At 56.8% G+C, this 14,611-nt stretch overlaps 3 protein-coding genes across 4 annotated transcripts in view; 2 read left to right on the forward strand and 1 right to left on the reverse strand.

The window, feature by feature from the left end:
- C2CD3 (C2 domain containing 3 centriole elongation regulator) overlaps positions 1–4,509 on the forward strand; it is a 46,950-nt gene extending 42,441 nt beyond the window's left edge. Inside the window, exon 33 of the mRNA XM_034060131.1 lies at positions 3,991–4,509. Coding sequence (XP_033916022.1) covers positions 3,991–4,101 — 111 coding nt within the window. The 3' untranslated portion in view covers positions 4,102–4,509. The remainder of the gene's footprint in view (positions 1–3,990) is intronic.
- Positions 4,510–6,944: 2,435 nt separating this feature from the next.
- LOC101877863 (mitochondrial uncoupling protein 3-like) lies at positions 6,945–10,178 on the forward strand. Of its 2 annotated transcripts, XM_034074517.1 has the most exons (6): positions 6,945–7,070; positions 7,375–7,585; positions 7,692–7,889; positions 8,663–8,764; positions 8,843–9,023; positions 9,686–10,178. In XM_034074517.1, the coding sequence occupies exons 1-6, from the start codon at positions 6,945–6,947 to the stop codon at positions 9,780–9,782; spliced, it is 915 nt and encodes a 304-aa protein (XP_033930408.1). In that variant the 3' UTR covers positions 9,783–10,178. The 2 variants fall into 2 exon arrangements, with proteins under 2 accessions (XP_033930408.1, XP_033930407.1); XM_034074516.1 differs by having other exon boundaries at positions 8,663–9,023.
- A 601-nt stretch (positions 10,179–10,779) lies between these two features.
- DNAJB13 (DnaJ heat shock protein family (Hsp40) member B13) lies at positions 10,780–14,534 on the reverse strand. The gene is made up of 8 exons (XM_034060189.1): positions 14,380–14,534; positions 13,885–13,988; positions 13,066–13,227; positions 12,504–12,661; positions 11,692–11,805; positions 11,384–11,497; positions 11,227–11,303; positions 10,780–11,064 (listed from the first exon to the last, which is right to left on the reverse strand). The coding sequence occupies exons 1-8, from the start codon at positions 14,445–14,447 to the stop codon at positions 10,911–10,913; spliced, it is 951 nt and encodes a 316-aa protein (XP_033916080.1). The 5' UTR covers positions 14,448–14,534; the 3' UTR covers positions 10,780–10,910.
- Positions 14,535–14,611: the final 77 nt, after the last annotated feature.

Below are 14,611 nucleotides of genomic sequence, written 5' to 3' on the forward strand. Positions count from 1 at the left end.
AGCTTCAGCAGGTTCTGAAGCCCCTGGATGGGGCCTGGAGCAGCTGCTCCAGTGGAAGGGGTCCCTGCCCATGGCAGGGGTTAGAACTGGAGGAGCTTTAAGGTCCCTTCAACCCAAACCATTCCATGATTCCTATCCAAATCTTATTTCTGACTGTTGCTCCAGCCTCCATTCTCCCACTTCACCTTTACTGCATTCATATGTTCCGTATTGTTTTATATACTGTGGCTGATCTTCCAGGGCCAACATTTACTGTCTCTGGGTGTTGTTTCCCTCAGAGAGCACCACAGCATTGGTTCTTGGAAGGTTCAGGGCAATCATATTCTAGAGGGAAAACATTTCAATGTGATTCCAGTGAATCACACTGAAACCATTGAAATCCCATTGAAACCATACATACGGATATAGGGATACCCATAGCCAGGCTGCTGCCTTTCACAGTCAGCCCAGTCTAATGGTCATGGAGCTGGTTTGGGGGGGCAGGAGGAAGTATTTGAAGAACTGGAGAGTTAATAGAATATTCATTAAAATATCTTGATTTTTCCCCCTACCTCTATGAATATTCCAAAAGGATAAGAGATATGGAAACCAATTTTACATAGAATAATTCCTATTTGTATATACATAGATTTACCTTCAATGTCAATTACAGCCAATGCTTTTCTAACACAGATCTTGACAGATTCAGAAGAAAAGGGCTTTATCTGTTCTATAAATGGCCACCAACTGTCCAAACATCTTTACTGGTTGCAATGTTTCCTCTTGACCTGCTCCCACTTCAGCCACAGCCACTAAAGCTCTTCTCTTTCCTCCCTCAGCTTACCCAGGGAGCAGAGTTAAGGCTTTTAGTCTCCAAGCTCACCCTCCTGTCCCCTGGAATGCTGACGTTCTCTTGCATGCTCACAAGCAGTAAAGCAAACAGCAGGGCTGAATTCCTGACGTCCCTTTTGGAGTCTCTGGCTCTGCTCCATGCTTTGATAGGAACCTTTTCCTGTCCAGAAAGCAGAAGTAGGTACAAGGTCATGGCAGGGGGAGGCTGTAGCCTATTAACACAGATCTGTTTTCACTCCCTCATCCCTGTGCACAAACAAATCCAGACGTTCAACTTGCTGAGCCCCAGGGCTTAAACCTTCCCCAGCTCCAGTACCAGGATTCTTTGCCCTTGACATAGCCCCTTTGATCCATCAAAGAAGCATCTGAAAGATGCAGCACAGAAAGTCTTAGTACATGTTTTTTTGTGTGAGGAGTGTGCACATTTCAAAGTAGCTTTATATGGAGGTAGATATGGAATTGTAGCTGTTCTGCATGGAGACCAGTGATGAGTGGTGTCCTCAGGGGTTGGTGCTGGGACTGATGCTGTTCAACATCTTTGGTGCCATGGACAGTGGGATCCAGCACCCTCAGCAGGTTTGCTGGTGCCACCGAGCTGTGTGGTGCAGTGATGCTGGAGGGAAGGGATGGAATCCAGAGGGACCTGGACAGGCTGGAGAGTGGAATCGTGTGAACCTCATGGAATCCAACAAGGCTCATGTGTGAGCTCAAGTGTTAACTGCCCCTTTAAACTTCTCCCATTGCCTTTCACACCTTTGCACAGGGAAGAGAAGCAGGAAGAGCTTCTAAAGCTTTCCTAGAGCTGGAAATTCAGCTGTAGGAAGGTCCTTGGGGTAGGTAAACACATCTTAACACCTCTGCATTGCTGCAACCAGAGCCAGTGGTAGGAGGAGGAGGATTTCAGCCTCTTCTATCTGAAACAGGCTGCAAGAGCTGTGTTTTCCAGGCACACCTCATTTACTGGCAGTCAGGAGCACACAAGCTGCAATCCATCCCCTTGGTGTCATCTAACAGCAGCAGACACCTGCTCCTGTGTCCTGTTGTCAGTGTTCCTTTGGGGTATGTTATTGCACTGGAGGCAGAACGGGAGCAAGGGGCAGTTTCCTGCAGCAGCCTCTCTGACCATAACAGCTCCACTTTGATGTGCCTCTGGCTTCCCTTCAAGCAGGAGAGGTCCTGTGGCACCTCTGGAGTGTTCACTGTAAGGACAGAGGAGGAAAGCTCATTTAATGTCTGCCAATGTGAGCTGCTGTTTCTCTGTTCCCATTGTGCACAAGGACATGTGCAGTGTGAGTACAGCTGAGAGAATGGTGAGAGATAGGAAATGCAGTTCCATGGCCCTTTGAAAGAGGGGATCCTGCCCCTCTGCTGTGCTCTGGGGAGAGCTGAGAGCAGCTCCAGTGCCTAAAGAGGCTGCAGGAAAGCTGGAGAGGAGCTTGGGACAAGGGTCTGGAGGGCCAGGCCAAGGGGAATGGCTTGAACCTGTCCTAGAGGAGACTGAGATGAGAGGGAAGATGTGGCCTCAGCTGCCCACAGGGGGTTAAGGAAGCAGAGCTGCTTCAGGCCATGCTGCTCACTGGGTCTCCTGGCACCCAGGGCTGATCTGAAAGCCAACCCCTTGCTCCAGCCATTCACCTGCATCACTGGGCTGCTTCTCCATCCAGCCGGGCCCAGCCTCACTGGGAGCAATGGAAAGGATTCCTGAGGTGATTGGCTCCCTTATGCAAGATGCAGCATCAGGATCCTGTTTCTGCTCTGACCTCACCCTTTCGGGTGGGAAATGGCTTTTTTTGGTCAAAAAGAAGTGGTTTTGGAGATGTTTGTGTTTTGTTTCCTGCCCTTCACAGGCTCAGATGTGCATTAACCGGTGACAGCATCACTGGGGATGACCCTTAGGGGAAACACTGCAGATAAAAAGAAACACTCCCTGATGTCTACATAGAATCATGGAATCAATGAGGTTGGAAAAGCCCTTTGAGCTCATCCAGTCCAACCATTCCCACCCCTGCCCCATGGCATTGAGGCCTCGTCTCCACGGGCTGTGAACCCTTGCAGGGCCGGTGCCTGCAGCCCTGCCCTGGGCAGCCTGTTCCAATGCCTGAGCACCCTGTGGGGCAGGAATTGTTCCTCAGCTCCATCTAAACCTGCCCTGGTGCAGCTTGAGGCCGGTTCCTCTTGTCCCATCCCTTGTTCCTTGGGAGCAGAGCCCAGCCCCTCCTGGCTCCATCCTCCTGCAGGCACTTGGAGGGAGCCATCAGGTCCCCCCTGAGCCTTCTCTTCTCCATCTGAACCCCCCAGCTCCCTCAGCCCTTCCCCATCACCCTTGGGCTCCAGGCCCTGCTCCAGCTCCATTCCCTTCTCTGGCCCCATCCAGCCCCTCAAGGTCTCTCTTGCAGTGAGGGGCCCAGAGCTGAGCACAGGATTCCAGGTGCAGCCTCCCCAGTGCTCAGCACATCCTGCCTGTCCCTGTTTGCTGCAGCCCCAGCACAGGACGTTAACCAAGAGCTGCTTTAACAGCAGTTACAGTTCCTGCAAGCAGGGAGGACCAGGACAGGTCAGGTTTTCCTCCAGGATGGTTTTCCAGTGCCTGCTCCTGTGTGGATGCCTGTGGCCAGCAGGTCTGGATGTGGTGTGTAGCAGAGTGGCCTCTGTGGCAAAGGGGGATGGATTTCAGGGTTCTGCAAATCAAAGTAAAGTATTAAATGAATTAATAATTACATTTAATAATTAACCCTCAGTTTCAGGGTGTCAGAAGCCAATGGAGACCTTCCCATGGCTCCTTTGGCCCAGACTGGTGGTTCATGTGCCAAAAGCCTTTCTAATACAGGTCTGTACCTTTTGCTTTGCAGTGGGGAGAAAAGCCAGCACTGCAGCAGCTGCTGCTGTGTCAGGCAGGGGAATGCTTCCCCATGGTGAATGTGGCTCTTTCCAAACACTTGGAACAACGAAGGGGTTTTATCCCAACACCTGGAACAAAGCTGGGTTTACCTAAGCCATTGCTTTCCAGTGTGAGGAGCAAGAGAAACCCCCTCCAGGAGAACACTTGTGCCACAGGAACCACTTCACAAGGGCTTTTCCCTGTGTATCCTTTGCTGCAGGATTCCCAATGTGTGTCCCATGGACACTGGCTCCTAACCCTGTCCCTTGTCCCTGCTGCAGGGTATCCCATACCGACGGCCCCAGCGGCCCCGGCCCACACCTGAGGTCTCGGAAGAGGAGACCCAGAGAATCGCCAGGATCTTCTCTGCTCGGCTTTCCAAGAAGGAATAACGCAGGAGAGACCCCCCCAGAGCTGCTGCTTCCTGAGCCAGGCCTGATGCATCACCTCCAGCAGGGAGAGGGCATGGAATCCACACTGGTATCCCATTGATGCCTGCGAGGAGCTGGGAGCATGCATCTTGTCCCCAGTGAGATGCCCTCTCAGGCAAGGAGCTGTCCTCTGCTCTCCAGTTATTCCATTTGTGGGATTTAATCATATGGAATTTCATCATTAACCTTTTGTTTTAATGAGTGAACACACTGAGACTGCTCCTTCAGCCATCCATCAATGGATGCTCCATACATCCATCAGTGGATGCTCCATACGTCCATCAGTGGATGCTCCGTGGATCCATCAGTGGATGCTCCATACATCCATCAGTGGATGCTCCGTACATCCATCAATGGATGCTCCATGTATCCATCAGTGGATGCTCCGCGGATCCATCAGTGGATGCTCCGTACATCCATCAGTGGATGCTCCATACATCCATCAATGGATGCTCCATACATCCATCATTGGATGCTCCATACATCCATCAAAGGATGCTCCATACGTCCATCAGTGGATGCTCCATACGTCCCATCAGTGGATGCTCCATACATCCGTCAGTGGATGCTCCATGTATCCATCAGTGGATGCTCCATATGTCCATCAGTGGATGCTCCGTGCATCCATCAGTGGATGCTCCATACATCCATCAGTGGATGCTCCGTGGATCCATCAGTGGATGCTCCGTGGATCCATCAGTGGATGCTCCATACATCCATCAAAGGATGCTCCATACATCCATCAGTGGATGCTCCATACGTCCATCAGTGGATGCTCCATACGTCCATCAGTGGATGCTCCATACATCTATCAGTGGATGATCCATACATCCGCCAGTGGATGCTCCATACATCCATCAGCGGATGCTCCGTGGATCCATCAGTGGATGCTCCATACATCCATCAATGGATACTCCATACATCCATCAATGGATGCTCCATGCATCCATCAATGCTCCATCAAGTATCCATCAAAGGATGATGAAAGGAGGATAGAGAACTCCGATGCCCATCAGCACACAGAGACCTGATGCTCTGGAAGGAGTGGGAAGATGAGCTCCTTCCCAGGGACCTTCCAAACATACATGCTGGGAAGCACGTTCTTGGAGCAATGGATGTGCCATGGGGGGTGTAGAAGCCAAGGATACTGTAAAATACTAGGATGTGTACAGAAGGATTTTACTAGAAATATGGAATTTTATATCCTAAATTATTTTTGTATGTTTTTAGCTCAGGAACCTGTTGGATAATGGGTTTGGATGCAAACTGAGCCTGGTTCTTTCCATGCTGTTTGTTTGTCAATAAAATTCCCAAGGTTTCTTGTTGTCCAGTGCAAAGTGTCCCTCTGGGTCTGGAGCCTGTCACTGGCAGATGGATGGGATTCCTCCCTCCAGGAGCCTCCAGGGCCAGAGGATGTCATGGAATGTTTCCCACAGGGGCACATGGAAAGGTCACTGCAGAGTAACTGGATATCCGCTTGGAGTGAGTGAGCCTCGAGGGAGAGGGGATGCTCCAAGTGAGGTGCTGTATTCAAACCACTCTTTGTGTTCAGGATTTAAGGTACCAAAGCATCAACATCCCTTTTCCCCCATCCCTGAAGTCATCATGGAATGGGTTGGGATGAAGGGACCTTAAAGCTCACCCAGTTCCAACAAGGGACCCCTTCCAGGTTCAGGCTGATCCCAGTTAGAGCTGATCCCAGCACACCATGGGCTGGATGGGAACACAGCAGAGGAGGTGCCAGTGCTGACTCCTGGCTTATAGCTCAGGCAGGACCTAAACAACTTCTCCCTCTTGCATTTAGGTCGGTGGTGGAGCAGGATCCATCCGGATGGGACAACAGGGCCATGGACACCAGGGATTGGGGACGAGCTTGTGCCTGGAGCCCAGCGCTGGAGCTGAACCAGCTCCACATCCCTGCTCCATACTCAGGGTGAGCTCATGTCTCCCTCTGGGCTGTAGGGCTCAATAGCACCAAGGGTTAACCACAGAGTCCTAAGGAACTGGGGGAAAGGGACATTGAGCCCTCACCTTGGCCTCCAGCCTCATCCCTCCCCTTGGCACCTTCCCCTCGGCCACCCTTAAAGGTCATCCTGGTTTACATCATGGCATCATCTCAGATCCCCTTTACTGCTCCACGTGAGCTCAATGGGCACGTTACCCCAAGCCTCGGAACTCCAGCTCTCTGGAATGGGTTCCAGCTCCATGGTCTGGGGCAGACGGGATCAACCTGACCCTGATCCAGTCACTTGTTAACCCTTTAAGTGTTTGCTGCATCTCATCCTTCCCACAGCACATTTAGGGTTAATCCCAAGTCATTCCCAACCTGAGGTCCCAGCAGCCACCGAACGGGCAGGATCCTGTTGTGGGGTGCTCTGTTCTAATGGGTGCTGGGGGTATGGGCAGGACCCGAGGGTTGGACCTCAGCCATGGGTGGCCCCACTCTGCTCAGTTCAAATACCACCGAGGGAACTGGGTTTCGCTGTCACCCGATCCCGGTGGCTGGAATGCTGTCCTGGAGCTATATAAGGGGGAGCTAAGGAGCCAGGCAATGCCCGTGTGAGAAGCTGGGCTGCCAACGGTGAGGCCATGGAGGGGGTCCCATGTAGCACCCACACTGTGGCTGGGATGGGGTGGGATGGGGTGGGTGCATCCAGGTCCCTGCCTCAGATTCCCCGTGGATACAGATGAGGAATCCAGGCAGGGTTTGGCTTATGGGGTGTGTGAATGCAGCAAGAGGCCACGTCCTCACCCCTGCCCCAAACTGGAGCCCAGCTCAAAGCCCCCTTCCCTTTCCAGCCGCCATGGTGGGTCTGAAGCCCCCCGAGGTGCCCCCCACAGCCGGTGTCAAGTTCGTGAGCGCAGGGCTGGCCGGATGCATCGCTGACCTCTGCACCTTCCCCTTGGATACTGCCAAAGTGCGGCTGCAGGTAGGACCCACTGCACCCCACATCCCTATGGGCACCCCACATCCCTGCGGGCACCCCACATCCCTATGGGCACCCCACATCCCTATGGGCACCCCACATCCCTATGGGCACCCCACATCCCTGCGGACACCCCACATCCCTGCGGGCATCCCACATCCCTGTGGGCACCCCACATCCCTATGGGCACCCCACATCCCTGTGTGCACCCCACATCCCTGCGGGCACCCCACATCCCTATGGGCACCCCACATCCCTATGGGCACCCAGCCTGGGTGTGCGCATCACTGATGTGGGGGTCCCACAGATCCAGGGCGAGGGGCGCATCCCCCGGCCCATTGGCACCGTGGAGTACCGGGGGGTGCTGGGCACGCTGAGCACCATGGTGCGGACCGAGGGGCCCCGCAGCCTCTACAGTGGGCTGGCAGCAGGGCTCCAGCGCCAGATGAGCTTCGCCTCCATCCGTATTGGTCTCTATGACTCCGTCAAGCAGCTCTACACCCCAAAGGGAGCTGAGAGTGAGTGTCCAGGAACACCCCATCCCTGCATCCCTATGTGTGCTCAATGGGGTCCCGCTATGGGGCAGACCCACAGAGCCGGGGTCTCAGCGCTTGTGCCCCACAGGCACCGGGCTGGCCCCACGGCTGCTGGCCGGCTGCACCACGGGCGCTGTGGCCGTGGCCTGTGCCCAGCCCACCGACGTGGTCAAGGTGAGGTTCCAGGCCAGTGGGGCGCAGCTGGATGGGGCCCGCAGGTACAGCGGCACCGTGGATGCCTATAGGACCATCGCCAGGGAGGAGGGAGTGCGCGGGCTATGGAGAGGTAGGAAGGGAATGGGGATGGGGACTGGGATGGGGATGGGGACAGGGGTGGGGATATGGAAGTTTGGGTTGGATCTAAGGCAGAAGTTCTTTACTGTGAGGGTGCTGAGGCACTGGAATGGGTTGCCCAGGGAGGTTGTGAATGCTCCATCCCTGGCAGTGTTCAAGGCCAGGTTGGACAGAGCCTTGGGTGCCATGGTTTAGTGTGAGGTGTCCCTGCCCATGGCAGGGGTTGGAACTGGATGAGCTTAAGGTCCTTTCCAACCCAAACCATTCTGTGATTCTATGATGAGGAAGGGGATGAGGATGAGGAAAGGGACAATGAGGACTGTGCAGTTACAGTGTCCCTGACACAAGAGGGATGTGGAGCTGCTGTGAGGGCTGGAGCAGCTCTGCTCTGGAGCCAGGCTGAGAGAGCTGGGCTGGGGCAGCCTGGACAAGAGAAGGCTCCTGAAGGGGAGAGCTGAGAGCAGCTCCAGTGCCTAAAGGGGCTGCAGGAAAGCTGGAGAGGGGCTTGGGACAAGGGCCTGGAGGGCCAGGCCAAGGGGAATGGCTTGGAAAGGGCTTGGAGCAGCTGCTCCAGTGGAAGGTGTCCCTGCCCATGGCACAGGCTGGAGCTGGATGAGTCCCTTCAACCCAACCCATCCCATGTTTATAATGATGGGCTGTGGGATGCAGATGGGAACAGATGAACCAGGGATGGGTACAGCACCCACACAGGGTACTGCATTCAGCCCCATGCCACCTCCCCATTGCCATCCCTATACCACACAGGTACACTACCCAACATCGCCCGCAATGCCATCATCAACTGCGGCGAGCTCGTCACATACGACCTCATTAAGGATGCACTGCTGCGGGCACAGCTGATGTCAGGTCAGGATGGTGCTGAGCAGGGGGGGCACACACAGTGGGTGCCATCCCATGGCCCTCACCCCACTCTGTGCCCCATAGACAACGTCCCATGTCACTTCGTGGCCGCCTTCGGGGCCGGGTTCTGTGCCACGGTGGTGGCATCACCGGTGGACGTGGTGAAGACGCGGTACATGAATGCACAGCCTGGGCAGTACCGTGGTGCATTGAGCTGTCTGCTGGAGCTGCTGGTGCAGGATGGGCTCGCTGGGTTCTACAAGGGGTGAGTGATGCTGAGCACCAGCAAAGTGGGGCTGGGAGTGAGGCTTTGCCACCAGAGCCACTGCATCCTTCCCTCTATGCTGGAGGGAGGGGAATGGGTGAGGAGCTGCCTGCGTGGTGGCATCAGAGGGTTTGGTTGGTGGCTCAGTCTGAATGGGCACTGGTGACAAGTGGTGTTCCTCAGGGGGCTGGACTGGGACCAGCACTGCTATGGGACTGGGACTCAATGACATAGTGTGCTGGGAGCAGGGCTGCTGGTGGCTCTGAGCTGGGACACATGGGAGGGAAGGGATGGGATCCATGGACATGGAGAGATGGGAGCATGTGAACCTCATGGAGCTCAACCAGGCAAAGCCAGGCTGAGAGAGCTGGGCTGGGGCAGCCTGGACAGGAGAAGGCTCCTGAAGGGGAGAGCTGAGAGCAGCTCCAGTGCCTAAAGGGGCTGCAGGAAAGCTGGAGAGGGGCTTGGGACAAGAGATGGAGGGATGGGAATGAGCTTGGAGCAGCTGCTCTATGGAAGGTGTCCCTCCGCTTGGAGCTGGAGGAGCTTTAATCTCCCTTCCACCCCAACCCCTGTATGGGCACACTGCGACCCACACACCCCCAGCCCCATGCAGGGCACCCCTGGGATGCCCTCCCTATATCCCCCTTCTCCCAATGCAGGTTTGTGCCATCCTTCCTGCGCCTGGGCTGCTGGAACGTGGTGATGTTCGTGTCCTATGAGCAGCTGCAGCGTGCGGCTGTGCTGGTGCGCTCCTGACTGACCCCCCCTCGGTGAGGACCTGCACTCAATTACATTAATTGGTGTTAATTGAAGCCATGGGGGCAGTGATGCCAATGGGCACCCGGCCCCAAAGGACAATGAGAGGAATGGGATGTGTGGATGGAAACACGGATGATGGGATTGGAAGAGGAATGTGGGAGAATGGAGGTTTCCATGGCGGAGGAAGAAGGAAGCAGTGATGGTTTTCCAGCTGGGAAGAGCATCACTTCCTGATGGGGATGAGGAGCAGGTGAGCAGCAGAAGCAAAGGTGGCTTCAGGGTGTGAAACCAGTTTGACATCCCGTTTCCACTCACACAAGAGGCAGGGATGTGGCATTCCTTATTCCTTATGGAAGCTTCCAATAAACCGCCCCTATGGGGTGTGAGCCATCACTCTGGGGGAGGTTTATGATGGTTCTCTCAGCCCTGGGATGCTGCTGGGAAAGGGGAAGCTTATCCCAGTGTCAGGGAGCAGCTGGAGCAGAGGTTTCCATGATTAGGGAAAACCAAGCATGGGTACAGGGTGGGCTCATGGCCATGGGTGCACCCATGGGTGCAAAGAGCTGCTGCACCCCCAGCCCCAAAGGGGCCTCATCCACTCCCACTGGGGTCTGCAGCCCCTTTAGGGGGTCACACGCTGTTCCAGGGCATCCCATAGGGGATGTGCTGATCCCGACTGTCCCAGCACCTTTGTGCCCTCAGTCCTGTGGCTCCTCTCCTGGAGCATCACAAAGCAGCTCAAATGGGACCTGGTGACCATAGGAAGGCCCTGAGCCCAGTGCTGCCTCTGCCCTAGGGAAGGGATCCCCCATGCCCAGCAAGGAGAGAGCTGCAGTGAGGCTGAGCCAATCCTGGGCTCTTCTCCTCCTTGCTTTTGGTCCCTCCTGCATTGCCCCATGGAGTCACCCCCAAACCAGGGGCTGGGAGGACTCCAACCCCCCCACATCCTCCATCACCCCCTGGACCCATCAGGGTGGCAACCAAGGGGCAAAGCTGAGTGAGGGCAGCAGGAACAGCCTCAAGGCTGTTGTTTTGGGATGATCCCAGTACATGGAACCACCTCTATCCCATCCCATTATGGGCTCCAGAGCTTTATTGATGGGAGGAGGACAAGGGCATCATCCCCTAGGACAGGAGAGCACTTCTTAAGAGCATCTTCTTGTCAGGTGTGAGCTTCTTGGGGAAGCAGATGTTGAAGTAGATGAGGAGGTCACCCCTGTGCTGGGGGTCCCCAGGCAGAGGCATCCCCTCCCCTGGCACCACTTTGCAGTATGTGGGGCTGCAGGGCAAAGGAAGGGGCTGAGAGGAGCTGCAGGATGATCCCAACACAGGCTCCAAGCCCCAATGTGTCCATGGGGAGCTATGTGCTCCCTATGGGAACCCCCTGCCCTCCTCTGCAGGTTCCCAACAGCCCAGGAGCCTTTCCCCCCTTGGCACTTACTCCACGATGTCATTGATGGGGATGTTGAGCAGCCTCCCATCCAGCGTCCTCACATCCACAGTGCAGCCAACCAGTGCCTGCAGGGCATGGAGCAGGAGCTGGAGCTGCCTCTGCTGCCCCAGCAGAGCCTGGTCCATGGCCCTGCTCAGCTCTTTACCTTTCCTAGGGGAATGGTGGTGATGAAGATGAGGTTGTCATTGGCTCTCTTGAACCTTGGGTGCATTTTCTCCTGGACAACAAAGGTGATGTCAGCTGGAATGACGTTTGGGCCCTAAAAATGAGGGAGAGGGGAAGGAAAATGAGTCTTCTGTTAAAGACAGCAGGGAAAGCAGGCAGAGATCCACCCCTTTCCAGTGATAAGGATAACCCAGGGCTCCTTGGAATGCTATGGAGCACAGTGACACTGAGCAGTGACAATGTGCCCGTGGCACCAGGACACTGGAAGCTCCAGAGCTCAGGCATTACCTGGTCCCCTTCCTTCTCGAAGGTGATCCTGGTGCCCGGCCTCCAGCCTGGCTGCACATCGATGGTCAGGATCTTGTCCCTGATGGAGCTGGTTTGACCATCCTCGTTCATCACCTGCAGGGGGGATGAGGGGATCAATGGCTGGGGATGGGATCTGAGGAGCCAGCACCAAGCACCGGACCCGTCTGTGCCGGATCGGGACCCTGCAGTGCGGACACAGCCCTGCAGATGGAGCAGGGATCCCTGAGCTGAGCCGGGTCCGAGTCACAGCCTGGGGTGGGATGAAGGGGCTTAAATCCCATCCAGCTCCATCCCCTTCCACTGGAGCAGCTGCTCCAAGCCCCTGTGTCCAACCTGGCCTTGAGCACTGCCAGGGATGGGGCAGCCACAGCTTCTCTGGGCACCCTGTGCCAGCGCCTCAGCACCCTCCCAGGGAACAGCTTCTGCCTCAGAGCTCAGCTCAGTCTCCCCTCTCTTGGGCAGGTTCAAGCCATTCCCCTTGGCCTGTCCCTCCAGGCCCTTGTCCCAAGCCCCTCTCCAGCTTTCCTGCAGCCCCTTTAGGCACTGGAGCTGCTCTCAGGGCTCCCCAGAGCACAGCAGAGGGGCAGGATCCCCTCTCTGAGCTGCTGCTCACACTCTGGGGGTGCCCCCAGCACATGGGGGGGTTCTGGGCTCCAGTGCTCACTGAAGCCGGGTCATGGGGAGCTGCTCCTCACCCAGCACCCCAAGTCCTGCTCCTCCAAGGGCCAGAGCAGCTCCAGCTCTGCCTCCCCACCTCAGGACAGGATGGTTCCTGCCCCCCCATTCACTGCCCTACGGGAGATCTTGATCTTCTTGGTGCAGCCATGGAACAGGTCCTCAAGGGACAGGTACAGATCCCTCACCACAGCCGGGTCCTGCCTCATGGCTCCTCGGCCTCGCAGGCCCCCAAAGGGCAGGATCAGCTCTGTGCCATCCTCAGCGAAGAACTCTATGGGAGCAAGCACTTGGATCAGAGCCCTGGGGTCTCCTATGGGGGATGAGCACCCCAAATATGCCTTGATAAGCAGAAACCTCCCATCTGCTCCTGCCTGTGAGCACCATCCCCTTCCAGCTGCAGTGGTTCCATCCTGCTCCCGTGTTTATGGCACCTCAGCAACCCTGTCCCTCTTTGGGGTTGGGTTTGGGGATGGAAACCTCCATGGAAAGGCTCATGAGAGCCTATGGGGAGGGCAGAGCCTGAACCCACACCCTTGGGGCTCTCACCCACCTGAGAGGGGTCAATCAGGATCTAACCCCCATGGTCCCTGTGCAGGGACGCAGCCTCACAGAGCCCCAAGCTCTCCTGGTGGGACCCACAGATGGGTCCTGGAGCAGCCCAGACCCTCCGTGTACCTGCAAAGGGGTTGTCTCCACCGAAGAACTCCTTGAAGACCCTATAGGGGTCGTTGTGGAACACGTATCCATCGCTCCAGGCGTTGTCAGCAGCGAACTCCAGGGGGATGCCCTCTTTGAGCCCCTCTTCTCCAAACTTGTCATAGATGCCTTTCTTCATAGCTTAGGGAACAAGGAGGAGGTGGGAATCTCAAGGCAGAGACACGGGTTTTACATGGATAAAGGACGGAGGGGGGGGGGTCACCAGCACTCTGTGCCCAGCAATAGACCCTCCTGCAGCACTGGGGGCAGTTCTGGGGTCCCCAACATAAGGACATGGAGCTGTTGGAGCAAGTCCAGAGGAGGCCACGAGGATGAGCAGGGGCTGGAGCAGCTCCTGTATGGAGACAGGCTGAGAACATTGGGGCTGTTGAGCCTGGAGAAGAGAAGCTGCGTGGAGACCTCAGAGCAGCTTCCAGTGTCTGAAGGGGGCTCCAAGGATGCTGGAGAGGGGCTCTTCATCAGGGACTGCAGTGATAGGACAAGGGGTGATGGGTTCAGACTGAAACAGGGGAAGTTCAGGTTGGATCTAAGGCAGAAGCTGTTCCCTGGGAGGGTGCTGAGGCGCTGGCACAGGGTGCCCAGAGAAGCTGTGGCTGCCCCATCCCTGGCAGTGCTCAAGGCCAGGTTGGACACAGGGGCTTGGAGCAGCTGCTCCAGTGGAAGGGGTCCCTGCCCGTGGAAGGGGTTGGAGCCGGATGGGACTCAAGCTCCCTCCATCCCACCCCATCCCCAGTGCAGCAGTGACCGGATCCATCCGCACTCCCCATCCCCGCTCACGATCGCTCAGCACATCGTAGGCCTCCGCCAGCTGCCGGAACCTCTCCGCTGCCCGGGGCTCCTTGCACCGCCATGGATGGTACCTCAGGGCCAACTTCCGGTACCTGCAACGGGACCGACGGCCGGTACAGCACCCGGGGGACACCGGGAGGGGGGTCCCGGTGCCCATCCCCCCCCCGTGCCCATCCCCCCCCCCCGGACCCCATCCTCCCCCCGTGCCCATCGCCCCCCGGACCCCATCCCCCCCCCCGTGCCCATCCCCCCCTCCCTGCCCCCATCCCCTCCCCCCGTGCCCATCCCCCCCCTCGTGCCCATCCCCCCCCCGACCCCATCCCCACCCCCCGTGCCCATCCCCCCCCGTGCCCATCCCCCCCCTCGTGCCCATCCCCCCCCCGGACCCCATCCCCCCCTCCGGACCCCATCCCCCCCTGGACCCCATCCCCCCTCCGGACCCCATCCCCACCCCCCGACCCCATCCCCCCCCGTTCCCCTTACGCCTTCTTGACGTCAGCATCACTGGCCCCACGGCCCAGCCCCAGCACCGCGTAGTAATCCTGCCCCATGGCGGCGCGTTGCTATGGAGACGGCGACGCCGACCGGAGCCTCCGGTTCCGGCCCGCGCGGGGCATCATGGGAGTTGTAGTTCTCAGCCGTGGTCGCCAATCCCAGTGCTGTTTTACACTAAAATCCCATGTTTTTAATGGGAAATTCCTTTTCCACACGGATT

The sequence above is a fragment of the Melopsittacus undulatus genome, chromosome 2 (genome assembly GCF_012275295.1).
Source record: "Melopsittacus undulatus isolate bMelUnd1 chromosome 2, bMelUnd1.mat.Z, whole genome shotgun sequence".
NCBI lineage: Eukaryota > Metazoa > Chordata > Aves > Psittaciformes > Psittaculidae > Melopsittacus > Melopsittacus undulatus.